Source organism: Nelusetta ayraudi, unplaced genomic scaffold, assembly GCF_046127955.1.
Source record: "Nelusetta ayraudi isolate G7.1 ecotype Tasmania unplaced genomic scaffold, CSIRO-AGI_Nayr_v1 ptg000192l, whole genome shotgun sequence".
Taxonomy (NCBI): Eukaryota; Metazoa; Chordata; class Actinopteri; order Tetraodontiformes; family Monacanthidae; genus Nelusetta; species Nelusetta ayraudi.
Window position 1 is genome coordinate 162,045 of NW_027466241.1, and position 25,223 is coordinate 187,267.

At 48.5% G+C, this 25,223-nt stretch overlaps 3 protein-coding genes across 4 annotated transcripts; all 3 read right to left on the reverse strand.

Moving 5' to 3' along the window:
- Nucleotides 1–1,248: 1,248 nt before the first annotated feature.
- LOC142881367 (exportin-1-like) lies at nt 1,249–13,235 on the reverse strand. Of its 2 annotated transcripts, none has more exons than XM_076015642.1 (24): nt 12,633–13,235; nt 11,933–12,062; nt 11,718–11,819; nt 11,422–11,494; nt 11,275–11,336; nt 11,152–11,196; nt 10,874–11,055; nt 10,734–10,782; nt 10,528–10,647; nt 10,315–10,443; nt 8,874–9,032; nt 8,286–8,468; nt 8,045–8,183; nt 7,354–7,535; nt 7,111–7,267; nt 6,833–6,996; nt 6,281–6,415; nt 5,998–6,181; nt 5,785–5,891; nt 4,606–4,800; nt 4,302–4,470; nt 3,175–3,472; nt 2,771–2,867; nt 1,249–1,755 (listed from the first exon to the last, which is right to left on the reverse strand). In XM_076015642.1, the coding sequence occupies exons 2-24, from the start codon at nt 12,056–12,058 to the stop codon at nt 1,609–1,611; spliced, it is 3,204 nt and encodes a 1,067-aa protein (XP_075871757.1). In that variant the 5' UTR covers nt 12,059–12,062; nt 12,633–13,235; the 3' UTR covers nt 1,249–1,608. The 2 variants fall into 2 exon arrangements, with proteins under 2 accessions (XP_075871757.1, XP_075871756.1); XM_076015641.1 differs by having other exon boundaries at nt 12,629–13,235.
- Nucleotides 13,236–14,154: 919 nt separating this feature from the next.
- Nucleotides 14,155–20,538, reverse strand: fam161a (FAM161 centrosomal protein A). Its single transcript, XM_076015647.1, has 7 exons — nt 19,573–20,538; nt 18,130–18,392; nt 16,065–17,291; nt 15,667–15,834; nt 15,466–15,565; nt 15,057–15,196; nt 14,155–14,677 (listed from the first exon to the last, which is right to left on the reverse strand). Exons 1-7 carry the CDS (start codon nt 19,726–19,728, stop codon nt 14,428–14,430), a joined length of 2,304 nt encoding a protein of 767 aa, XP_075871762.1. The 5' UTR covers nt 19,729–20,538; the 3' UTR covers nt 14,155–14,427.
- A 133-nt stretch (nt 20,539–20,671) lies between these two features.
- cct4 (chaperonin containing TCP1, subunit 4 (delta)) lies at nt 20,672–25,144 on the reverse strand. Its single transcript, XM_076015643.1, has 13 exons — nt 25,026–25,144; nt 24,319–24,371; nt 24,144–24,233; nt 23,938–24,046; nt 23,548–23,812; nt 23,310–23,442; nt 22,890–23,029; nt 22,708–22,804; nt 22,200–22,310; nt 21,959–22,089; nt 21,307–21,541; nt 20,909–21,022; nt 20,672–20,809 (listed from the first exon to the last, which is right to left on the reverse strand). The coding sequence occupies exons 1-13, from the start codon at nt 25,141–25,143 to the stop codon at nt 20,795–20,797; spliced, it is 1,611 nt and encodes a 536-aa protein (XP_075871758.1). The 5' UTR covers nt 25,144; the 3' UTR covers nt 20,672–20,794.
- Between the last annotated feature and the right edge of the window lie 79 nt (nt 25,145–25,223).

Consider the following 25,223-nt stretch of genomic DNA (forward strand, 5'->3'; position numbering starts at 1 on the left):
CCGTCATTTTCGATGATTTGTCAATGCGACACTGAAATCCGGTCACTGTCGGTCTCTTGTTTACGAGTCTTAATCTGAAAGATCATTTTCAGGTTTTATTCTTCAAAACCTCTGTTTCCTTATGATGTTTTGTTTTGGTGTGGCATTTTGAATAATGGAAAATGGGTGAAGGCAACATGTAAGCCATGGCTTCTGCCTGCTCCTTTCCGGTTCCGTTCAGTTGTGTTCTTGTATTAATATTTTTTTTTATTATTATTTTCTTATTTTCCCTGTAATTTATATGCTAATGGATGATGAACCGAACAACGCAACCTGTTTTCCCCCAGTGTCTCCGTCCTGCCAGCGGACTCAAGAAAAATCCCCACCTTTGCGATGTCTTAAAACACACCGTTTGAGAAACTACATCCTCAGTGATGTCACAAAGGACACGCCCACTTTAGTGGCCACATCTTAAATCGTATTTTATTCTCCATCCAAACTTTCGGAAGGTCCAACTACACTGGGAGTTATAAACAGGCGGCTAAATTTAGATTTATATATTTTTTTCCCCCACTGATTAATTAATCATGTAAGCCTGCTCCAGAATTAAGATCAAACACTTGTTTTTCTTTTACTCCATTTTTGACTATGTAGTCAACACATTCCTAAACGCTTTCAGTTTGTGTCCTATTAAATCTCGTATATTTGGCTTTTTCATCTCGACTCTATGACACTGTCTCAGAGATCCTGCGGCTCAGTTGTTTGCATTCAAATAATAGCATTACATTCCACTTTGACAATGATGTCGTCCTGTGACTAAAACCTTTCACACCATCCAGCCCTGCTGCTCCGGTTTCCAGTCTCGGTGGCTGGGGGGGGGGTGGTTGTTCAAAGAAGTCACACAAAGTTTTTTGTAAAAATAGCCAACTTTATATCCTCAAGAGAACTCAGACAGCTTTACAAACAGGATGATTTGAACACAGCCTTCCTTCCTTCCTTCCTTCTGTCCCTCCTCCTCATCCATAATGCAGAGCAGTCCAAAAGAAGCTCCAACCCCAGAGAGTCAGAGAAGTAAAAAAAATAACAATAAACACAGTGACGACCCAAAACAAAGACAAAAGGAGGGAAAGGAGCACCCGCCGTGCCCCCCCCCCCTCCTCTCTCTATGCACTCCAATCCTTCCAAGTGTTTCAGCAGCGTATTTTACATATTAACAACAGGAAGGGGAAGTGACTCGCCTTTAAAAGTAATCCGGTGCTTTCCACTTCATGCAGGTGTAAAGAAGTAAAGCTTTAATAAGCAAAAAAGATTTAACATAAGGTGGCGGTCACACACGCACACACACAAGAAAAGAAAAAAAAAATCAAATCTTTGTATAAAATAAGTTCGTAAGAAAGAAAAAAAACCTGTCGGGTGCGGGGAGGGCAGGGGAGGGGAGGGGGGACAATCTTCATTTACATATTGACATTAATTTGGTCGACGTACAACCGAGTGCCGGGGTCCTTCTACCGGCCCGTCATTCTCTTTAGAACCACACACGCACGCACGCACGCACACACACGCACACGCGCACGCTCCGTCTCGACCTTCCGAACTCCTTCATTGTCGCTCGCTCGGCAACAAGCGGCCTCAGTCGCACATCTCCTCTGGCAGCTCGTGGGGGTTGAGGATGCCCGGCACCGACATCTGCAGCTTGTGCTTCTCCTCCTGCGCCTGCCGCAGCGACGCCTCGCGCTCCTCCAGGAACAGGTCCGTCGTGTCCTCGCCGGCAAACTCCTGCACAAGAGAGGGAGGCTGAGCAGCCATCGCTTCAAAACACACCCGGGCGACGTTGCAGCCTTTCCGAGTCGGCTAGGCCAGGGGTGGGAATGGAGAACCGGTTCCCATTGGTCGAGTCCATCGGAACCGTGCGCCCCTAACGTTATCGATTCTTCTCAACGATCCTTTCATTCCTCGGCACGGCGGCAGGACGGCATCGCATCACACGCGTCGTACACCAAAAGCGTCTGCAGCGCCGCGTGGTCACCACTCTGTACCTTTTATGTCACATCTCCTTAGTGGAGTGTTCGATAGGCTACGTGCTAGTGCTAACGCTGCTGCTGTTGCAGCTGCAAGCGCCGCTGTGATCTCCGTTGCGACGGTAAACATCCACGCTAAATACATCCTGCACTTGGCACACTGTCACCCTGCAAGCAGCATGCGGTTTTTGATTATTGAAGCTGAGCTACATAGAAATATTTTCCTTTTCTTACATTTCAGAAAATGATGATGGCGATGATGAGACAGTCACAGTTACTCAATTCAAGAGCAGATATGCTCATATCCTCGCATAAAAACTTGATGTTTATTCTGTGTACTCTGCCAAATTTACAGTAAGAGTATTTTCAAAATATTATCTAGGCACACGTTTTTTTCTAAAGGGGACTTATTTTATATATATATATATATATACATATACATATATATATATATATACACACCATTGACTGCCATTTGGTTTGAGCTTACAAGAAACGTATAAAGCAACAACATTTGAATTTTTGTTATGAACGTTACGAAAGTCAGACACTGTTAGATCACTGTTAAAGCGAAATTTGTTCATGTCTTGTGCCGACATTTTGTAAAAAATAAAATAAATAAAATTAGTTGCTTTTGGGGCTGAGGACTGAGGACCCTCAAAAAACGACATGGGAATCGTTAAGAGAATCGATAAGGAATTGGATGGATAAGCAGAATCGATAATGGCATCGATATTGATAAAATCTTATCAATTCCCACCCTGGACGCTCACCTTGATCTGCACCAGGAAGTCCCTCAGGTGCTCCTTGAAGGCCGGGATGTCCTGGTTGAGGCTGAACAGGCCGGTCACAAACACCTTCACCTGGGCACTGCAGACAGAAAAGAAAAAAAAACAGAGGTTCTTTACCTTGTATTCAACAAGTCGTCACAAACTGTAATAAAGAAGTAATGTGCTTTGTTTGAATAAGACCTGCATGAGGAAAATATCTAAAAAAAAATGTGTTGAGTCAAGCATCAGGGGAAAAAAAAAAAAAAAATTAATTGTCGGCATTTTTTTTTTTTTTTTTTTTTTTTTTTAATGAATTGATTCCTGAACACGCGTTAAAGTGGCTCGTTTCGCTCAGAGTGCGGCCTCCAGGGGGCAGTGTGGCGTGGCGGGCCGTGCCGGTGACTCACTCCTGCAGATGGGGGAAGGCGGCCTTGAGCAGGGTGGCGATGTACTCCTGGATGTAGACCTGGTTGTTGTTGGTGGCGGTGCTGGAGCCGAGCGCCACGCTGACCTTGCCCTCCTCCAGCAGGTTGAACATGTAGGCCAGGATGGTGGCGTGCATGGTGAGGCCCGCCGTGTGGGACGTGTCCGTCACCACCGAGAAGATGTGCTGCAAGATGTCGCAGAAGTACGTCTGGTAGAAGCTCTGCGCCGCGCTCTCTTCCGCCGACACGTTCTGCAGGAGGGTGTGCAGGATCTGCAGGCCTGCAAGAAAAAAAACTTTGATTCATGCTTTTGCACAAATTTGATCCAGACCAAAACGTAACATCTCACCGAGTCTGGCGCTCAGTTACTTCTCACTCAGTAGCCAGAACAATAAAGTTCAGCAATAAAACTTCTGGGACTGTAACATCAATAGAGTACAATTGGTAGGCTTGGGCCCGCTGCCAGAACTCGCCACTTCTCAAACATTACCATCAATTATTCGGGATGTCCAAATGATCGGATCGGCACGTCGATTTAGCACATTTTATTAGATCGGTGATCCGCCGATCTGCGTTCAAAATCCAAGATCTGATCATATAATAATAATATATCAATAACGTTACACATTTATAGTTTTCAATGTAAAAATGAGAGAAAATCGATTTTTTTTTTTTTGAAAATGAGACTCAATACTGAATCGAACAACGTAAGAATCACAATTTGAATTTGAATCAAATTTTCCCCACACCCCTATAATCTGATGAGAATTATTTTTTGCATAAACTCAATTTTTTTTTAAGGTCTTTAAAGAGAACACAGAACCAAAAGACTAAAGCAGATCCAGGTGAACCTTTAAACTTTTTGGCCCCAACAGTAAAGCAGAATTCTCTACACTGCTGCATTATAATACTGTATTCCCACAGCGTTCGCCCCATCCCCGGTCCTGCCGACTACATAAATGTACTTCCATCATAAGCGACAACGTTCCCTGTACTTCCACCAGGCTCGTTAAGAGACCACCGAGGGTCGAGAGAAGAAAAACAAGAGTGAATGTTGTTTTCTCCTGAGAGAGAGAGAGAGAGAGAGAGAGAGAGAGAGAGAGACAGACCTGTGTCGGCCACGTTCCTCATGGTGTGCTTGAATGCCCAGATGATGGAGTCCAGCACCAGCTTGAACTGGGCCGGGGCGATGGACAGGAAGGCGGTGAAGCACTGGGAGGTGGCCGCTTGGAGCAGGTAGAAGAAATGAGTCCTGTGCTCTGGGAACTCCTCAAAGTTCTGGCGAGGAGGGGGAAGAGAGGAAACCGTTTTAGCCGCAGCAGGCGTCACACACACACACACTCTCACACACACACACACACACACACACACACACACACACACACACACACACACACACACACACACACACACCTTGTTGATCATGTTCAACGTGCACTCAAAGACGGCGTCAAAGATCTTGGGGATCTCCGCCGTGATGTGGCCTCCCAGCTTGTTGACAATGGTGGCCATGGTGCTCAGCACCTCAGGCTCGCGAGCCGCCGGGACGTTCCTCTGGTAGTCGATGAGCACGGCCTCCAGCAGGGGGGGCACAAAGTTCTCCGCCACCTGAAAGGTCACAGCGATGTAGTTTTTTTTGTTTTGTTTTTTCCTCCAGCGTGATTACAGACTTCCTTGCGCCGGGACTTAAATCACCCCTCACAAGCAGCAGCAGCAGCAGCAGCAGCAGCGGCGGCGGCAGCGTGACATAACAGTCATTTAGTGTTCGGAGGGGATTTTCTCTTCCTCCTGCAGCAGTAGCAGCAGGGTTCTCAGGCGTTTCAGGTTAGTTAAGAGTTACAGGCCAACTGCTGCTCGCTGTGCAAATCACTGTTTTAGCTGCAAACCGCTGCGGAGCCGGAAATAAGCCACTCAAACACCCACATTTCCACCAGAGGAGTCGAGCAAACATTGCTCCGGCGGTTTGTTGGCACCTGCCATTGTGGACACTGGTTTAGTAGAAAATATTTTTGAGGCTAGAGGGGTCTCGTGCAAGAACTTCAGGTGAATGATCTGTGCCTCCACGGCTGCGGAGCATTTCGAGGTTTATTTATTTCGGGCATACAATCGTGTAAGAAAAGTGAGGCAAAAAGAGGTTTTTGAACACCCCGGGTGCATTTGTGATGGACTATCTTTGCGAAGAATTAAGTCTTAAGTCAAGTCTCCAAGTGCAGTTTATTTTAGTGCAGTCACCAAAATTTAGCTGAATGATGAACTATTACATTAAAATCAGGACTGGATTTTTTTTTTTTGCAAGAAGGCTTCGTGCCTTGCTGCAACACATCCAGAGTACAAGAATGATAAAAATGCAGTTTTCTTTTATTGTTTTCTTAACAATAAACAAGAAAATAATTTCCATGTGCCTGTCTGTGTGCCTCTGATGCAGCCAAATACATACAAAAAAATCTTGGGCAAATATTTAATGATAATAATTAGGATTGAGTACAATATTAAGAGTTTCCGGAAAGATGTTTCGACATATTGGATAAGAAAAAAAAGCAATTTGAAGAATAAAGAGGAGCAAGTGAACCCCTGGGGGGTGCTGGCGCTCACCATCTGAGGGTCGTTGGAGCGGCTAACCCAGCCTGAGATCAGCTTCAGCGTCTCCCTCTTGACTGTCCTCATGCTCCTGATCAGAGGCTGCTTGGTCACCATCTCACCTGCACGGGAGGAGGAGACCACACCCACCCACGTCGTCACCGTCACCCTTTTCAATCCACTGCAGGAGGGAGTTGTATTTATTTTGAGAGAGAGAGAGAGACTGACCGTTGCTCTGCACGGCGGAGGAGATGTTTTCGCTCAGGCACTTGTAGACGTTGAGCATGTCTAGGTAGATGCGGCCCAGCTGCACCACGAAGGGATGGCCGACGGCCTTGCAGGCTCGGACGTTTGTCTTCAGGATGCTGCCCAGCTGACGCACCGTCTCCGCGTCCTTCAGAATGTCCACGTTCTGGTGGAGGAGGACAGAGAGGCGATGAGGCGGTGATGGCTCACGGCGAGTCGCCAGGCAGGAGCCTGGACCCGGGAGGACCGTGCTCCTCTCCCTCACCTTGGTGGCCTGCTGGATGATGCTGTCCCACACCTGGTTGGGCAGTAGCATGTACTTCTCTATGAGGAGCTCCTGGACGGCCTGGTCGGTCTGGGCTCCGATCATGTAGCCAATGGCCTCGTAGAAGGTGTGGACCTGCGGGACACGAGGGCGTTCAGGGTTAGCAGCACGTTAACAAAAAGTCTGTTGGTTTCTTTACAAAAAAAAAAAAAAAAGGCAGAAGAACAAACAGGCTTCCATACAGATAAACGGCCAGCAGATGGCAGTGTGAGTGCGATTTGCGTTTGGAGAAAGAGACTGAACAGCATGACTAAGCAGTAATATTTCAGTCTGATGGGTCAACAGGGACCTGTTGTTGCAGCCGTGCAGCAATGCATTGTGGGGGCAAACTGGAGCGATATAACAACAAACACAGCCCGGCAGCTAAAATCTGTTTCCATCCCATAATTTACCGTTTTAAAAAAGTCTAAATGGAGAAATAATTTGCGTTTCCTTTATGTTGTGGGAAAAAAAAAGGGGGGGGACAAGGAGCCCCCAGGAGTCAGAGCTGACCTGCTGCGGCTGCAGGTCACAGATGATGGTGTTGATGTTGTTGAGGATCTCGTCAATGAAGGGCATCACCTCGCCCACTTGCACCTGCACGAAGTGGCGCCGGCACTTCTGGGCGATCTTGATGAAGGTGTCGCACGCCATGTCCTGCACGCCGTCGTGGGTCTCTGCCGGGAGGAGGAGACAACGATGAAGACCACCGGGTAAATGAATAACCCCGGCCCTGCCCGGCATGCGGGTCAACCACTGCGTCTCCAGCAGCTCCACCAGCGGCTCCTCACCGTGCATGAACTCAAAGAGCTTGTTGACGACAGTCTTGAGGAACTTCCAGTGGGCTCGCAGGAAGCGGGGGTACTGGCCCACGATGTACATGATGTTGGAGGCGATGATGGCCTTGTTGTCCTTCCCTCGCTTCTGCTCACACAGGCCGAGCAGGTCCTGAACGCACCACACACACACACCACCTGTCAGTGGCGACCGCGGAGGGACGGTGGACAGCGAGTGAGCACGGCGGAGACGCCCACCTTGATGACGTTGACCAGGAACCTCTTCTCCACCTCCTCGTGCATGGCCCCGCTGATGGAGCCGATGGCCCAGCACAGCATGTTCAGGTTCCTCCACGACCACTCGGTGCCGTTCACCTGGTTGTGCAGCTTCTCCGTCATGATGCGTTCGGTGTCATCGTAGTCCAGATGGGTCAGGTAGACTGCGGAACGCGGCGGCATTGGGAAGGAGAGGTTCACAGAAGCATTCTGACTGCCGCTTAGCTGATGACTGCAGTTTGACTGTTCAACGTATTGGCAAGATGAGTCACACTGATGCTCGAGGTGACAGTCAGCTTGGTTTGTGAGAATCCCATGGGTTGAAATTTTACAATTACTGTCATTGCATATTTATTAAATATTACAATTCAGCAGGTTTGGCTGCATCAGAGGCACACAAACAAATTAATGTTGTTCATCATTAATAAGACAAAATATGAAAACTAATTTCTTGCACTGAGCTGGACGCAACAGTGACTGACGCATGTGGAAAGTTGGCTTTCCACCACTGTATCTGTGGATGCCTAGAAGGCTCAGATTATTTTAGATTCAGGACCTTCTTAAACACAGATGTACGATAAAATGCTTGCCGTGTACCCCTGACTCGGTCTGACACACACGACTGAGCGCAGAGACAGTTCAGGATCAAAGACCGGACGTGGCGTCTCCTCACCCAGAGTCTCCCTCATGTTCTTGTAAAGGTTGATGGAGTCGGTGTCCTTCATGAACTCTCGGACCACCTCGCCCTGGTCGTTCTCCACCACCAGCACCTCCTCAGGTTTGGCCATGCGGCTCACCATCAGCAGCCGCACCTGCAGGAGACAGAGAGCCCACAACGAAATCTCAAACCACTCCTTGTAACAGTCGTTTTGACCTAGAACGGCCCAGTGTGTGTGTGTGTGTGTGTGTGTTACCTGAGAGAGCACTGGCAGGTAGAGGTGCCTGCGCGGCGGCACGTCAGACAGCAGCGGCGTGCTGGAGGTGGAGAAGGGGCTCTCCCTGTACAGCTCCGCCGCCATGTGGTTCCAGTACTCCAGGCAGATCTTAAAGATCTCCGTCTCTTCCACCTCCGACACCAGCAGCATGAAGTGCAGAGCCTGTGCGGGCGGAACAGGGGGGCGGGGGGAAACGCTTGTCGGTGAAGCTGCGCGAGGCCTCCGTCTCACTCGTCATAATTCAACTTTTAATACTTTAAATATTTGAATAACCAGGTGGGCTTTTCCACCTCCACCGAAATAATCATCACACCGGTGGTGAATTCTCGGCCTACGGAGGTTCAGACTGAGGCCATTTGCTGTTCACAGCACCTCAAAACAGTCGCCTCCGGTTAAGGCAGCAGACAGAGGAGGCGCTGGACCAGCTCGCTGCCATGTAGGTGGACTGAGGAGACCGCAGGCAAACATGACAGGAAGAGAGTTTCCCTCTGAACAACCCAGGAGGAGAAATTTGTCGGATGGGGCCACCGGCCGAGACGTCCAGGACGCTGCGGCGGACAAACATACCTCCATGAGAGTCTCCCTCAGGTTGGGCCTCTTCTCCACCAGCTGGCCGTGCTCCTTCAGGAAGGTGCAGAGGAACAGGCTCAGGTTCTGGATGAAGTTCTGCTCGTCGTCCTTGCCGTTGGCGTAGGCCAGCCGGATGTTGGTGTTCAGCGGCAGCATCTGACCACAACACAGAACCGACACAGTCACCAACCAGCGTGGCTGTTTGTTTTACGCCCGCCCGTCCCTGCCCGTAATTGCACGTCGTGTTGTACGTTTGAAGGAGGCTCATGTTTGTTGCGGTGCGGAGGTTCAGTCGTGGACCACGGAGCCGCCGGACCACCCGGAAACCCCCCCGCCCACCGTCCCTCCTCGTCTCCCCACACAGCAGTGTCTCTCGACCGGGCGTCTTCGCCAGACGATGCACATTAACCACAGGAGGAAGTTCTGGAAGTCGCTGCTGCACTGATCCATTTCTCCACCGCCGGGCTTCAGTTAATTCAGATCCACCTTCATTTAACTTTACACTGAAGGTTGTGCCAGCGGCCACTAATACACAATGCCAACAGCAAATTGTTTGTTGGCATTTTCCAAACTGCAAGCACTTAGCGTTGAAAGAGAAACAAAACACAAGACAAATGACTTGCAGACGTCCTAAAGAGCGCAGAGACGCTCAGCTGAGGAGGTCGGCTGGAAAATGTTCATCACTTCTACTCTTGAGGGTTTTTTTCTTCCTGTTCCTCTAAATGTTCATATGTATACAACACACAAAAACTGACTGTTTTTAATAACTCAACTTTCATCTTATTGGAAGATTCTCTTGCTCTATGCATCTTCAAATGAATGTCTAAATCATGTTCAGTCATACAAGGCTTCCTCCATTTCTTCAGTAATCCTGGTCGAGGCGCACACTGTTCCTCTTGCACTCTTTATCCATGTGAATTCAATCTCTTAAGTTTTTCCTGAGAAGCTGCTTTTGAGTCATCCAGTGACTTGTCAGAGTGACATTGCACGTCTGTGTGTGTTCAGAGTCAGAGTGCGTCCTGCCTCGGGCTACAAGTAAAAAAAACGGGGTGAAAAAACATTGCGTAGGTTTGTTTAGAAAGGCAGAAACATGATATTTTATTTGTGTCCATAACAAGAGCTGTGGGAGGGGATTCTGGCCCCCCGGTGGCCCTGGAAGGTCGGCAGCCCGACCTCGAGACCGCTCGCATCTAACATAAGCACTAATTAATCATTCAGAGCACTTCCCTCCGCAGTCACCCTCATTTCTCATCATATTCTGTGTCTGCGTTTGTGTGTGTGTGACAGGCTGCAGGAAGGACTGAGTTTGTGCACAAACACATACAGATCTAACGTTAAGTAAGGACACGCAGGGGTGTAATCATGCCGAGTGCAATTAAGTTAAGCACCACTCAGCGTGCGCATGCACGTGTGTGTGTGTGTGTGTGTGTGTGTGTACCTGTTTGAGCTGGCCCATGGTGAGGGTAAACAGGTTGACAAACTGGTCCTCGTACTGGTTGACGTTGACGCCGGCGATCTCCGTCAGACACTTCAGCGTCACGTTGCGAAACATGGGCACGTTCAAAAACTGCACAAACCACGAGAGGATCGTCAACGATTGAAAGGGGGCGGAGGGGGGACTGTATCGGCCATCTGAACCCGGTCGCTGTACCTTGTAGATGAGCGTGCTGATGAGTTTGGTCTCAAAGATGTAGCCAAGAGGGATCCAGTTGAGAAAGCGGAGCAGCGTCTCCAGCGTGGCCTGGACCAGCGGGGCATTCTGGGAGTTCTCCTGCACGGGGGGAGGCCATCAGTCGTTTGTGTTGAAAAGCGGACGGGGGGGCGAGGCAGCAGATGCGACGTCGGGCCTCGACTTACCATCACAAACTGGCACAGCTGGAATATTTGGGAGAACTCGTTGCACATGCTGGAGGACAGAGGAAACCGTCAGTCATCGACGTGAACTTGGCTCAGCCGCCTGGCCGCTGGTGGATCTGACTTCCTGCAGGGTTAGTTACCTGTCTTTCAGGTGCTTGGCCTTGACCTGGGTCATCTGGCCGCTGGAGAAGTCAAAGACCTCCTCGCTGAGGAGCTTCAGGATGATCATGTTGTTCTGACAGAGGCTCTCGCTGGTCCGACTCGCTCCCACGATGTCGCTGATGAAGGTGGGCCAGTGTTTGGGCCACTCCTGCTTCAGGATCTGCAGAAGATTTCCCCCCCCCCCCCCACAACAAGTCAGAGAGCTGTGCATCGCCATCGAACTACAGGTCACATTGTGACCAGATTGTCTACTGACCTGTACTAGGATCATGTTGAGTTTTGAGATGTAAACCCCCTCGTTCTGCAAAACACAGACGTCAGAATGAAGCAGCGTCACTTTTAGCCAAGAGAGCCAACATTCCTATTAACGACACCTCACCTCCATGTTGGCTGGATCCGAAGAAGTCTTGATGATCAACCCGACGACGTATTTCTTTATGCCTGCACATGTCACGCAGCGTCAAATCAAGTTTTGTTTTTATTATAAAAAAGCAGGTTTCAGGAGAAGAAATTAGCTCGGACCGACCTTCACACTGATTCCTGGGGAGAATCTTCCAACGTGTTTTGATGACCGTCTCCAGAATCTGCAGCGCATAATACTGAGAGGACAACACAGTCAATAGAGCCTTAAACATACATTCATGTCATCGCAGCAATAATGTTCTTGGTCCTTGCTGCAATTTTATCCCAGTCCACATCTAAACACAACACAACTAACCAATTACAGCCACAACGACAGAGGTAAACTGATGTAGTGACGTTCAGACCACAGTGCTCAGAGGCGGCAATGAGTGACTGAGCAGGCGCAAGCCAGAGACTTACTTTAGTTTTCATGTTCTGTGAGAACTCCAGGATGGTGTCCACCCTGGTCCAGGCGTCTGGGTGGTCCTTGAGGTTGGTGAGCACCTCCTGAGCCACTCGTTGCTTTAACGGAACACAGCAACAGGTTAAAAACAAACAAAAATCACAATGCCCACGGCACCACTGAAATATGAATCTGACCCCCTTTGGCAGGCGGCTGCGGCGGCGTTACTCACCTGCGAACCAATGTCGTGATGCATGGAGTTGACGACATTGTCCAGGAGATTGATGTCCAGCTTCTGACTGAAGTCCAGCAGCTGCCTGGCTGGGTGATCGGCCAACATGGTCATTTCTGCTGGCATAGAGCTTTCAGACACAGAGGAGGGAAATCGAGTTAAACATCCATCATCACATGCGTCCAGATGTACGTGACTCTAAAATGTGTCCACTTGTGTTTTCAGTCAGACTGTTCAATCGGTAAAACAACGATTACTGTGTGGGTGACACGGACACATTAGAAAACTGGGACACAAAGATGATTTACGTGTTTTCAATGATAGTCGCACCAGCATTCCTTAAACTCATATTCAATTTCACGATGAATATTAACCAGGTTCTTTTTATTTATTCAAAATGTGTCCCCACACCACGTTGAAACATCGTGGTGCAATAATGACGTGACGCCGAACAACGCCCTCTACTGGTGAGCGGGGTCCACGCCTACAACATGAGGGTTTGTTAGGGCAAGTTGTTCGGCGGCGACAACTCGGCCAAACTACGAAGCAGCCGAAGAGATAGTGGCAGAGGAGACGAGTGAAGCGAACAGCGGGGTTTTAAAGCCGCTTTTCCATAACACGCCACCCTGTGACAACGCGGGATGAGACTGCTCACGAACGATGCGCAAGTCGGGGCTAGCGCAGAAACAGGTCAACTCACCTGGTTATGTTCCTTCGCTTCTCCGAAGACAGTTGGTGGCGTTTGTGGTCGACCGATGCTACTTTAGTTCGAAGACCGGGTTGCTTGTCAAAAAAGAGCGTCGAGGACAACTGTGCAGTGTTATCTCATTGCACGCGTTTCCTCCGCTCCTTAGCCGCCGCTAGCCACAAGCTAATGCTAGCTTTCCCAGATGGGGAAAAAAAAAATTTTTTATAAAGCTGCAGTAGGCACCTACACTTTCTTTGGGCTTTACTAAGAGCTTCCGGTTGTTCACGGCGAACCGTTTCCTCCCCTAAAGATATGTATTTCAAGCAAAAGTAGCGTCTCCCACAAGGCTATTAGCAGCTTAGCGTGCTAACGGAAAAGTCAATGATGATTCAAGCCTGCTGGCTAACGTGAGCTAAGCTAAAAACACCGATTCACAGAGTCTAAATTAGAGCCGTATTTTCCGGGTATTTACGAAGTGAGCGTTCCGTTGTTTATTTTAGATTCAGTTCGCACACACTCTTGGTTAGCGGAGACGTTGTGGTGCGTGCATGGCTGCTCTTCTTTTAAGCTCATGCTTCCCACCACAGACCGGTTGGAACCGGTTGAGACCGGGATATTCATTCTCGGTGTTTCGGCCCGTAGCGCGCCGCCTAAAATTTGGACTGAGAGTCCGCCCCCTTGGCCTCTCATTGGCTGTGCGCCGCTGACGTCGTCACACGCCGTCAGCCTTTGGGCGGAGCTTTGAATCCGAGCAGCCTCCCTCAGTCTGACCTCTAAAAACAGGCCTGAGAAGAAGCCTTAAAGGGGCATAGACGGTAATAAACGAGAAATAAACAGTTTCAAGAAAATCCACAAAAAGTCAGTGATACAACGTTTATATTTTCTTAAAAATAAAAAAAATAGTACAGTCAATCCATAATGTAAGTATGTTATTGGGTCCAAAATGTTAAGAATACCAGAATTGGAGTGAGTTGTCTCTAATAACCAATAAAGATCTCTGAGCCAATAGCATCATTCTGTTACTGTCACATGTTGTCAGCAACTTCAAAAGCTAAACTAACTACAGACCAACAACTCAACCACGCTAGGGGGTCAGTATCAGTTCAACGTTTACAAAGCGATCTGGGCTGAAATACCAACAAAATGACTATGGGAGTTGGATTCAGCAGATCCATACACACTACACCACAGCAGCCGAAGTTGTGAAAATCTAAACAGTGAGGCAAAAATGAGCCACCTACTGGCAAGGAGGTATAAATGCTGTTCACATCACTTTTCAAGTCTGGACAAATGTACGGGTTTTTATTTTCCAAGTAGTTTTATTGTAGATGGTAGAAAATAACAGGATTTTTTTTAAAAAATATAAATTAATAAAAAAACTAATCTATTGACTGAAGTCATGTCAGTAGTCTTTCACGTGACACTCTGTAAATGTGTGTCTCAAAGAAGTCAAAACCAAAAGCAAAAGTGAAACGTGATTCCAAGTCTGGATAAAATACATTGATTTACTCAAAAGTTTTTTTTATTATCATTATTATTATTATTTAGGATAATATGGGTGAGATGTTACGGGGGACTGTGATAGAAAACAGAAATGAATAAATTAAAGATAAATATTGCCCATCAATATTTAAGTAAGTACAAAAAAGACATTGGAAACAGTAACAGTAACTGACAAGCGTCAACCTCTTTCCTGAAGTTGTCTGCAATTATAAAGACGTGATGATAAGACGACAGTATTCCCTTCACATGCACAATATTTATATTGAGCACTTCAGCCTGCAGCAGTATTACGGCTTATTCACTGTCACTCCCCTCCTTTCTCCGGATTGGTCGTGTCATCGTGCTCGCTGTCCTCTGAGTAACTCTCGTGGTCCTCCGAGTAGCGGTAGCTGTCGTCCGAGCAGTGCTGGTCCTCTCCATCCTGCCGGTTCGCCGAGGTCTCTGTACTCCGTCCATCCTGGTCCTGGTCGACCTCCTCCGCGTCTTCGTCGTCATCGAGGTAGACCTTCTTGTAGCTCACAGACTCGTACTCCGCGTCTGGGTCCTCGTGGTTGCTGGTGATGAGAGAAAAGCGCCGTCGGTCGATTTTACACCACCCACAGGTGGCGCTCAGTTCTTGAGTTAGGCTGTAGCCCGGAATGAGGGATTACCTGAGTTAGTTCTGATCTCATAGCAGCAGCCTTCTAAAGGTTGTGATTTGTTCCGCACACAAGTTTGTTTTGGCCTAGTGGCCAGAAATTTATCCATACACGTAGGGGAAAAAAAGTGTGATGGAATAAAAAAAAAAAAAAAAAACATAAAATTGCACAAACATCTCAGTAGGTTTTTGCTTCTCTTCGAGTGATTTATGCAAAATTTCTTAACTCTGAGACCTTCGCCAAACTATCACATGACCACTCAGCAGCCCCTCCCACGTTTCCTGTGTCTCAGTACCTCTGCCTGCTGTCGACGGGCGGAGAAGTTTCCCGGAAGGATCTCGACTTGGCTGCCTTGCTGCTGATGAACGTCTCGCTCAGGTCGCACCGGAGCAGGGCGTCGGCGTAGTGCTTCTCTGCCGCCTGCTTGGCGTTCCGCTGCACCGGCAAGATGGAAGTTTTAATGGGATGGTTCCCGATCTTCGCAAGTCACAGAGTGGTCATTTTAAAATAATCAGCCGTTGTTCCCTATGGTTTTTGTAATTCCCTTTCACATTTTTTTTTTAGACTTTTGAATAAATCATAGCTTCTCCAGTCGTGTGGAAATCGGCAGTCAGAATCCTGCTCTGACAAACACTTGTGTGAGAACTGTGGAGACAGAAGAACGTGGCTGTCTGGGGTGAACTCCCGACGCTGATGTCACTCACCTGAGCCACCTGCTCCAGCAGCAGCGGCCTCCCCTTCACCCTCCTGTGCATCTCCTTGATCTCCTGCTGGTACTCCTTCTTGCGCTGCTGCTCCTGCTTTCTGGGGACAGAAGATGCAGAGTTTTTTTTTAATGGCTCCCTCCGCTCTGGTGATCCCACCCCCTGACCCCTCCCCTGTCCCCCACCACCACTCAACACTACCTGAACTCCCTCAGTTTGCTCTGGTTGGTCTGCGAAAGCGCCAGGTGGGGGTCGTTGGCCTGGGCCCGCTTGGACACCACCCGCTGCAGCTTCTTCTCCCGCTGCCTCTGCTTCTCCCTCCAGCGCTCCTCCTCCTCCTCAGCCTTCTTCCTCTGCTCCAGCGCCTTTCTACTCAGGGGGGCAGTGGGTGGGAGAGACAGTCCGGTTACACCAGCAGCGGCACGGTTCAGGGTCGGGCAGGGCAGGATTGGGGACGAACGAGGGTTGGCGGACGAGGGTGCGGGTGCATCTGTCCACTAGGGAGCGGGAGAGGTGGGGAGGGCGGCTCCTCTAGATAGGAGCAGGGGATCTCCATGTCAACTAGGATGGTGGACGCCCTCGGGGCAGTGACATGGTACCTCACGGCCTCGTGGCGCTTCTTGGTGGCGTCGGTGTCCTTGCTGGGCAGCAGCTCCAGGCTGCCCGACAGCGACGAGCACAGGCTGGAGTTTGGCGTCCTGGCGGCAGCGGCCGGGCCGATGTGCGGCCAGCGCAGCGCCGCCCGCGGGCTGCCCCGCTCCTTCTCAATGTCGCCCATGATGCGCTCATGGTGCGAGGCGATGTGCGACGTCCTGAGCTCGAAGGGCTCGCAGGAGGTGGTGGGCTTCACCTCCTTGTGCTTCTCCAGGTGCCGGAGGAAGCGGCGGTAGCTGGCCTCAAAGTCGGGCACCTCCCTGTTGATCTGCGGCGAGTGCGTGAAGCCGTCGCCAGTGCCTCCCTCGTCTTCCTTGGTCTTCTTCTTCTTCTCGTCCTCCTGCCGGCGCGCCGACATGCTGGGCGGCATGGAGGCGCTGTGGAGCAGCTCCCGAGCTCTCATCTGGATCTTGATGGAGCGGTACAGCTGCTCCTCCCTGGCGTGCTCCCCTGACGCCGCCTCATACACCGACCTGGGCACAGGCTTGGCCTTGAAGGGCCGGACGGCCTCGCGTCGCGCCACCGCCTCCTCGGGCCTCCGCTGTCGCTGCTGCTCCTTCTGCTCCTTCTTCAGCCGCTCCCGCTCTAGGAAGCTGAAGGGCTTGGGGACTGTTCCCGGGTGCTGCCGGTCCCCCCTCAGCCTCATCCGCCGCTGGCGCTCCTCCTGGCGCTCCTGCAGCTCCTCGTACAGCGGCAGGTGGACGTGGGCCGGCACGGGGCTGGCCCGGAACTTCCTCTGGCACTCGGTCAGCTCCTCCAGCCGCCGCCGCAGCTCGGCGTTCTCCAGCTCCACCTCCGAGCGCGTCTTGAGGCCGCGCCGGCGCCGCTCGTCCTCGCGCAGCATCATGTGGAAGGGTTTGGGGACGGTGATCCGGTGCCTCCAGGGCTCGGACTCGCGCCCGCCGTCCCTGGGCCTCCCCTTCCCCCGCGGTCGCCGCCCGTCGAGCGAGGACGACGACAGGCGGCGGGCAAGGGTGGGCACCTGAAAGTCCTGCCACATGTTCTTGATGTGCTCTTTGGGGGAGAAGAGCAGACCCTTCTCCACGTCGTTGTTGGCCGCCTCCTCCTCGTCCGACGAGTCGTACTGAGCCGAGAGCCGCCGGAGCTCCACGGCGGAGAGGGACTTTCTCAGACGGCGGGACGGCACTGGGCTGCCGCTGGACCACGGAGGCCTGAGGGGGAGGAGAGCAACAACCAAGACCTTCATAAAGCAGGAGGAATGATTCTAATGGAAAGGATCCGCTTCCACAGGTCCAAAGCACAAAACAAATTTTTTGGACACTTGGGGCCCATTCATTGCACATCTTAAACAGTAATATTTATTTATTTATTTATTTATTTATTTATTTATTTATTTATGTATTTTGAAAGTTCTCTTTGACTCTATTGTGGTATTTCTGTAACACCTGATCTTGTAATCAACAACTTGTATGTAGACATAAGATTGTTTCGTGCTTGGCAGCTCCGTGGGTTTGTTTGTTTTTTGTTGGAGGGGGTCGTTTGTTTGTTCGTTTTTTTAATTATTGTTTTTAGTTTCTTGTTCGTTGTGTTGTGTAAATATAAACCTGAAAACCTGAAATGAAAATATATATATATTAAAAAGAAAAAACACACACACAGGAGGAATGAGAGTTCGTGCCCAGGATGTTTCTTCGTTCTGTTCGTAAGTTAGGTCAATGGAGTATTTTTTTTTTTTTTTTAAATAATCAGAGAGAAAATCAATGATGAAAGGGTTAAAAAAAAATGCAAAGAGGGGAAGTGCATATTTAACTGAACTCTTTCTTTCAACAATACCTTCTGTAATTTGTTGAAAGTGTCTGAATATCATTTTGAACTAAGAAATAGATCTCATCTGTTTATTTGTTCATTGTATCATTGGTGTTTAATAATTACTTTTGACAATCACAAAATATGTAACAATGACAATAATAAAGAAAATACAATTAAAGCATGAACAAACCTTTTGCCATTTTACGAACAACTACATATCAAACACACAAACTCGCTCACCTGTGTCCGGCCTCCAGCGCGGCCGTGTCCAGACACTCGCCGGTCTGCAGCTGCAGCTTTCTGCGGTACAGGCTCTCCAGCTCGGCCATGGTGCGCAGGTGGGCCTTCTTCAGCTCCTCCAGCTTGCTGTAGTACTCCTCGTTGGAGAAGAAGATCTCACTGAGGTCCAGGCGGTCCGCTCTGTATCCGCCCACCAGCAAGGAGTCGCCCCTCCCGCGACACTCGCCGTCGCAGAACTCCGAGCTTGAGTCCTCATACTCCATCTGGGGGAAGGACCACCATCTCACACAGATTATCTTCCAATCAGCTCGCTGTTATGCTTGCTTGTGGAGAGGCATAGAGTTGGAAATACATGAATGACGCTTCATATGATTTATTCACCATAAGAATAAATGCAAATGTTTGTTATTTGTCCCATCCTGGCTGCAGGGCTTCTGCACAGAAGCCGTCAGACACCTACAGCTTTAAGCCTATTAACCTGCAGCAGCAGCAGCAGCAACGTGGACCATATGGCAAAGCACAGCCGGCGGCTTAGGCCACAAAAGAGCTCAGATGAAACACACACCCTGAATCCGATGTCTGCCATGTGTCACCGCTCACATCACGCAGCGTTTGACAGCAGGAAGAACCCAAAAAATTAAGAGTCTGTGCGGAGACGTGACGTGACACTGTCCAAAAGAGGCGATCAGGGATTAAAAGGCAGTAGGAGTGTGACGTCTTGTAATCTAGTCAAGACGGAAGGCCAGAAATAGGAAAGCCAAACAAATTATACTGGCCAAATCCCTCACACAGACACACACACACACTGACCTAGAAATGTCAAGATTGCAGGATGAGACACTGGGACTGTTTTTTACTAAACAACACACATTGAAGTTTCACTTTAGTGTTAAATTGAGATTGACAGGGAGCTAAAAAAAATAAATAAAAAAAAACTTAATTAGAAAAGGATCTACTGGTGGTTCACTAGTGGAACCACTGTCAACCTCTGATGACAGGTCGCTTTTGGTTTGTTATTTGAGAGGTTTTGACAGAGCTGAAGACTTCCTTTAGTTTTACCCCATGTGTAAACTATTATTGCAACCTAATATTATATAACTGTATATCAGCCCAAATGCGTTGCTTTCTGGAAGCAACTGGGATTAAGTTAGATTGATTTAATCTGACATCCTCACTGGCAGAAGCGCTAATCCCAGTGTTTTGTCTGCCACCTTTGCCATATATTATTTGGAATAATAATATTAACACACATATATGAGCAATAAATGAAGAAAAATACAACTATACTACTAGTTGACAATTTACACCATACAAGTATTCTAGTTTGCAGTTTAAGTTTTGTCGTTTTCCAGAGCGAATAATTGTAAACTAATTCCAGGTTTGTTGTTATTTAGCCATACAGAAGAACTGAAGGAGAACTAATGAGTTTTAACACGCCGTCACCTCCTTCTCGTAGTCCCGGTTGTCCCAGTGCGCCGCTGCCGTGTACGGCAGGGCTCTCCCCCGCTCGTACGACGCCAGCGGGGCTTTGGTGTGCGGGTCCACCGGCGTTTTCAAGCAGGACGTGACCATAACATTCGTCCGGTGGTCGTTCGCCATGGCGCCGCAACGGGACGTCCACTTTTTTTTAAAAAGGGGTTAAAATCCGTGAACGAGCGAAGATCGGGGGTTGACAGAGAAACCCAGGGAAAACTCGGTCGCTGTCCGCGTGCTGAAAACCAGAGTCGGTATCCAGGCAGCAGCGACGGTGGCAGGCAGAGAGGAAGTGACGTTGCGTAACCGGAAGCAGAGATATTTCGTTTTCCGATCTAAAAACTTTATTTTCGGATTTGACGTAAATTGTTTAGCTGTTCGTTATTAGCACAACCTTGTTTATTCAAATAACTTATTAAAATGTACTATTACTCAATTTAATGTTTTATCAATTTACTTAAAATATCATCAGCAGTATGCAGATACAAACTTATTTCTGACTTACTTAGTTGGTTGTAACAAAATGTATCCTGTAATACCTGATGCATGGTATGTTAGGCTAGAATGTCCATGAACAATGAGAATCATTTCACAAGGCTGGTTAGCATTAAATTTTCAGGTTTAGCCACCTATTTAGCAAGGTTACTGCGGCAACCCTTCTGATCTAGTTTCACGTGCAATTTAATTTTTTCTGCAAGTGTTTGACTCAAAATTAGTTAATATTGATTTAAAACAAGTCTGTGCCTAGTGAAAGTCATCAAGAACATTACCTGTGTTGTGTTACAGCCTGTGTCGTCTAGTTGAATCTACATTACCACAAGTAAAATGGTGATATTCCCTGCCTGGGTTCACTCAGAATGTCATGGAATTAAAGTCAGACTTCTGACTTTAAAGTGGCGGTGGACATGGTCAAGAAAATGTTGATAATCTGGTAATTTAAAGCGAATGTTCTATTTTATAAAGTTTTAGCAGTGAGGGTTAAAATAGATGGTTAAAACATTTGTCAGAGAAGACAATACATAAGGTGTTCAAGCAGTGTAAAAAACTAACAAGCAACAGCTGGAGTGTCAAAAAAAAGCCTCTTTAATTTAACCACGTAACGTAACAACAAGAGCTTAACTACAACATTGGACTGAAGTCGACGGAGTCTTGTGATCCCTTGCAGTGCCATCAGGTTTGGTGAACATTACGCTTATCTGGTGTTTACCTGCAAGAAAAAAACAAGAAAAAAACAAATTAACTTGGAACACTAATTCTCACTGAAGATGTTCACACTGAGTCGTTTGGGTGATTGCGGCTTCCTTACCACGTCGTCAATCTTGAGGATACTGCGGACCGTCTCCGTGGCCAGAGTCAGGGCGCTGATGGAGACCAGCAGCGGCTGCACGACCAGCTCCTCCAGGATGTTGGAGATTCCTCCCTGTTACACAAACACACACACGGGGCAAAGTCAGATCAACAGCAACGGTGGGAAGGTCGGACCACAGAGGAGCCGACTGGCTCTTCCTGAACCTCAACCCCTCATTATTCCATTCATGACTAATATAGAGTTTAAGTAAAAACATTGTACTGAGGAGTTAAAGGCGGAGTCGCAAAGTCAAGATCAGATAACTGCAGACGGTTGACACCATTTCAGCACTCAATATTTTTCTGAACCTCCTTCACGTCATGTGACCAGTGAAAAAAGAAAAACCGAAGGCCAACCTTGCGAACATTGATGCCGGCCATCTTGTCACCCTGGGCGTGCCAGTTGCGGAGCTTGGTCACCGTGGCGATGGGGTTGAGGCCGGCGTTCTCCGCCAGCGTGAAGGGGATCACCTCCAGGGCATCGCTGTAGGCCCGCACGCAGTACGCCTCCATGCCGCCCAGCGTGCGCGAGTACTCTGCCAGGCGCAAGGCCAGCTCGATCTCGGGGGCGCCACCGCCAGCTATCAGGGCCCTGAGGGTGGTGGGAGGGGCCAGGAGGTTCGGTTACGACAGCAGCATCCAGGAAATTAAGTAATTTTTCTTGTCAAAACGGAAATTCAACATAGCCAAGTTTTATATATATATATATATATATATATATATATATATATATATATATATATATATATATATATATATATATATATATATATATATATAAAAAACACTACTCGTGTAAATTAAAAGTGTGTATGAACGCGTCCCAGTCAGGTTGCTATGACAACAAGACATGTAGGGAGCGTTCAGGCGTCACTGTTCCTCCGTATGTTACGCTCCTGCAGGATGAGACAGTGCAGGAGCGCCTTTGATGGAGGGTTGCTCTGTAACACTCGCCTGAAATGACGTTTTTATTTTTTTGGGGGTGAACTGGATGTTAAGGACGACAAACCTCTTCTTGACCAGGCAGCGGATGACGCACAGCGCGTCGTGGATGGAGCGCTCCGCCTCTTCGATCACCAGCTTGTTGGAGCCTCGCACCACGATGCTGACTGTCTTTCCAGGGCTGGTACAGCCGGTGATCTGGACGAAATAGAAGATCACAACAGACATATCAGAAATAGGCAAGACAGAAGGAAGGAAGAAAGGAAGAAAGAAAGGGAGTCGTCGCAGTCTGAGGGATGCAGACAAACCTTGACCAGCTTGCCAGAGCCCTCCAGGTTGACCTCCTCCGCCAGCTCGGCTGTGCCCAGCATCTCTGCCGTGAAGTGGTCAATGTGGGCGATGGGTTTGGTGCCGATGGTCTGCAAAGAGGGAGACGGTTCTTCGTGATTTCAGAGGCTCTGAAAGTTGGAAACCTTCTCAATGTACCACCAATGAATAAAACATTTCCCTTCCAATGTCTGTGCAGGTTCAGGGTGCTTCATTGTTGGCATTATCTGTTGGCATCAACTATTGAGAAATAATTGGCCTGATGTGTATTAATTTGCTACAAACAACGCTTTGTTGCTTTCATCATGAGTCTTTTTTTTTTGTTCTGATTTTCGTTCATGTTTTCTCACAGGTGTGAAGTGCGAGTAACAGTTACTGGTCCACCTTAAATGAGCATGATGAAGGATTTTAGGCTGCAAGACTGAAACCTCTGTTGTCCTTCAAAAAGCTACTGAGGCTCCACCACTGGAGCCACATTGCCCTTCTCACCTTGCAGATGAACTCGATGTCCTCCCTCTCGATGTCCTTCACCACCATGATCTTCATCTTGTTGAGGAAGTGCAGGGCAAGGTCACTCAGGGCATCCCTGGAGGTTGGAGGGGGAGAGGCTCAGTGTCAGGGGTCGGGAGGAGAAACGTGCTCGACCACATGGTGGCGACAGCGCCACCTACCTGAGGATGGACTTCTGGATGAACAGCACGTTGCAGCCAGCCTTCTTGATCTGCTTCACCATGTTGAGGATGTAGGCGCGCTCCTCCCGCAGCACACGGTCCATCTGGGCATAGTCCGACACCACGATCTGGTTGTCCATCTGCAAGGCAAGACGCGGACAATCTGTGAGGTCGGAAAACATTTTGCCTGTTGCGTTGACGTTTATAGCCTCACTGTGAGCTGTGAAAAGAGTGAACGAGTCACAAACAAACAAATGATTCATTGACATCACTAATTCCATCTCATCTTCTCTAAAAACATTTTTGGGATTTTGACATTTGTCTAATTTAACAGGTGAAAGTCACAGTAAACGCGATAGAAAAGCTTTCACCCGCAGCTTGTTCATCTTTCTTCCCTGCTATGTGTCTCAGGTGACTCACATCTGTTTTTGGTGGCGACAGGCAGAACTGGATGAGGCCGATCTTCGCCTTCTCCACGCGAGTCACGCCGCTGCTTTCCACCCTCTGGTTCAGCACCAGACCCTCCACCAGCTCGCAGTCGTCGATGGTGCCGCTGGAAAAAACAAAACATACATTTATGAAATAAATATAAAGGGTGAATATATATCCACATATATTTGGGACTTTTAATCCACATGCTAAAAGTGCCTCGACTCACCCAAGCTTCTTGATGACCTTGATGTCGTTCAGGTCCACGCCGGTGGCTGTGGCCGGGTCGATGACGTGCATAACGGCGTCCACGCTCATGGGCGCCAGCAGGCTGGAGTACTCGGACACCACCTTGGAGCACAGTGAGGTGGTGGCGCTGTTGAGCAGCGTTTCCCGGTCACTCAGCTGCACGGGGCGGCTCATGGCCGTCAGCACCTCCACGCCCTTATCCACCGCCTTCTGGAAGGACTCGGAGATGATGGTGGGGTGGATACCTAGTTGCAAGGGACATCGCAGGAACATGTGACAATTTGGCAACAGAGATGAAGAAAATACATCTAAACTCTTATACATTCTGACCCAATCAAGACAATTTGGATTACAGGCCTTCATGTCTCACCTTTCTGCAGCAGTTTGCTGCAGGCGTCCAGCAGTGCTCCGGCAATCACCACCACAGAGGTGGTGCCGTCACCCGCCTCAATGTCCTGGGCTTTGGACAGTTCCACCAGCTGAAACACCACACAAACATGTTAACTCAGAGTAAACGTGCATAAACTGGACTACAAATCCACAATGCCATCAAAAGAGCTTGTTTTGGGGACGTACCATTTTGGCTGCAGGGTGTAGCACCTGCATCTGCTTCAGGATGGTGGCGCCGTCACTGGTGATGACGACATTACCTTTCTCATCCTGGATCTGAAAAACACAAGAGGCTTTAAGGATATGGCTAGATCCTTGGAGTTTAGGCGTGTTAGACTGAAGAGAAGATCTGTTTACTGACCATCTTGTCCATTCCTTTCGGTCCCAGACTTGTTCTGACGGCATCTGCAACAGCTGACAAACAAAGAATGTGGAAGATTAGCACCTTGACCAACTGAGCGTGAACATAAAACAGCAAATGTCAAGTCGGTAGTTGCTAATGTTATAAAAATTCAAGTACTACATAATACAACAAAACAAGACCAATTAATGAAACAACTGGTGTCCGTGTTATGGGTGATGCTATATTAAATTTATTTGTTCAGCAACGGGTCACAAGATTGATTAGGTTTGCATCTTGACTTGGTTTCAAGAATAACAGCACTTCAAAGTAATTGGCTCAAAAATAGATTTTGTTGAGTCATGTGCATCTCAATGCAGCAGAACATCATGGGGAACTAGCATTGGCGCTAATAAGCAGTGGCTAACGCTATAGCAGACGGACCACAATACCGGCGGAGGGGCATTTAGGGAGTGACAGTGCTGCAGCTACACTCATCAGTGCAGAATAAACGGCGTGAGTAAGCAGAAACAATACGACCACTCCAACAATCTTCAACATATCAGTAATATTGTGTCGGCGCAAAGCTCAATGAATACATTTAGAACACATTTGATTCAAATTACTTAAAATAACGGTCCCCTAGCCAACCCCCTTCATCTGCCCCGAAACTATGTAGGAATAGTTAGACTTTAGGAACCAACACTTGCTGTTCGAGATTAGCCTACCTTTGGCAGCAGAGATGTTACTGAACCGAATCTGGGCCGGCTTGTCGCGGTCCTGGTACGCCCTTCCTTTGTTTTTGCCAGCGCTTGGGGCACCCATTGCCATCTTCGCTTCCGGCATGTTGACACTATAGTCGGTGGGAAATGTTGAGAGAGGTGTTTAGAAAGGGACCGATGCGTCCCGGGGCTTCAAAACCGCGA

What these genes read in the sequence shown, in the direction of transcription:
- LOC142881367 (XM_076015642.1), bottom strand. Translation starts at nt 12,058, where the DNA reads ATGCCAGCAGAAATGACCATGTTGGCCGATCACCCAGCCAGGCAGCTG. An exon ending in TCCTGGTCAACGTCATCAAG is followed by an intron (nt 7,268 to 7,353) that starts GTGGGCGTCTCC and finishes TGGTGCGTTCAG; the next exon opens with GACCTGCTCGGCCTGTGTGA. An exon ending in ACTTCCTGGTGCAGATCAAG is followed by an intron (nt 1,756 to 2,770) that starts GTGAGCGTCCAG and finishes TCTCTTGTGCAG; the next exon opens with GAGTTTGCCGGCGAGGACAC.
- fam161a (XM_076015647.1), bottom strand. Translation starts at nt 19,728, where the DNA reads ATGGCGAACGACCACCGGACGAATGTTATGGTCACGTCCTGCTTGAAA. An exon ending in ACCGGGACTACGAGAAGGAG is followed by an intron (nt 18,393 to 19,572) that starts GTGACGGCGTGT and finishes TCCTTCCCCCAG; the next exon opens with ATGGAGTATGAGGACTCAAG. An exon ending in TGCTGGAGCAGGTGGCTCAG is followed by an intron (nt 15,197 to 15,465) that starts GTGAGTGACATC and finishes TTGCCGGTGCAG; the next exon opens with CGGAACGCCAAGCAGGCGGC.
- cct4 (XM_076015643.1), bottom strand. Translation starts at nt 25,143, where the DNA reads ATGCCGGAAGCGAAGATGGCAATGGGTGCCCCAAGCGCTGGCAAAAAC. An exon ending in TGTCGCCACCAAAAACAGAT is followed by an intron (nt 23,030 to 23,309) that starts GTGAGTCACCTG and finishes CTTGCCTTGCAG; the next exon opens with ATGGACAACCAGATCGTGGT. An exon ending in GCTCTGGCAAGCTGGTCAAG is followed by an intron (nt 22,090 to 22,199) that starts GTTTGTCTGCAT and finishes TATTTCGTCCAG; the next exon opens with ATCACCGGCTGTACCAGCCC.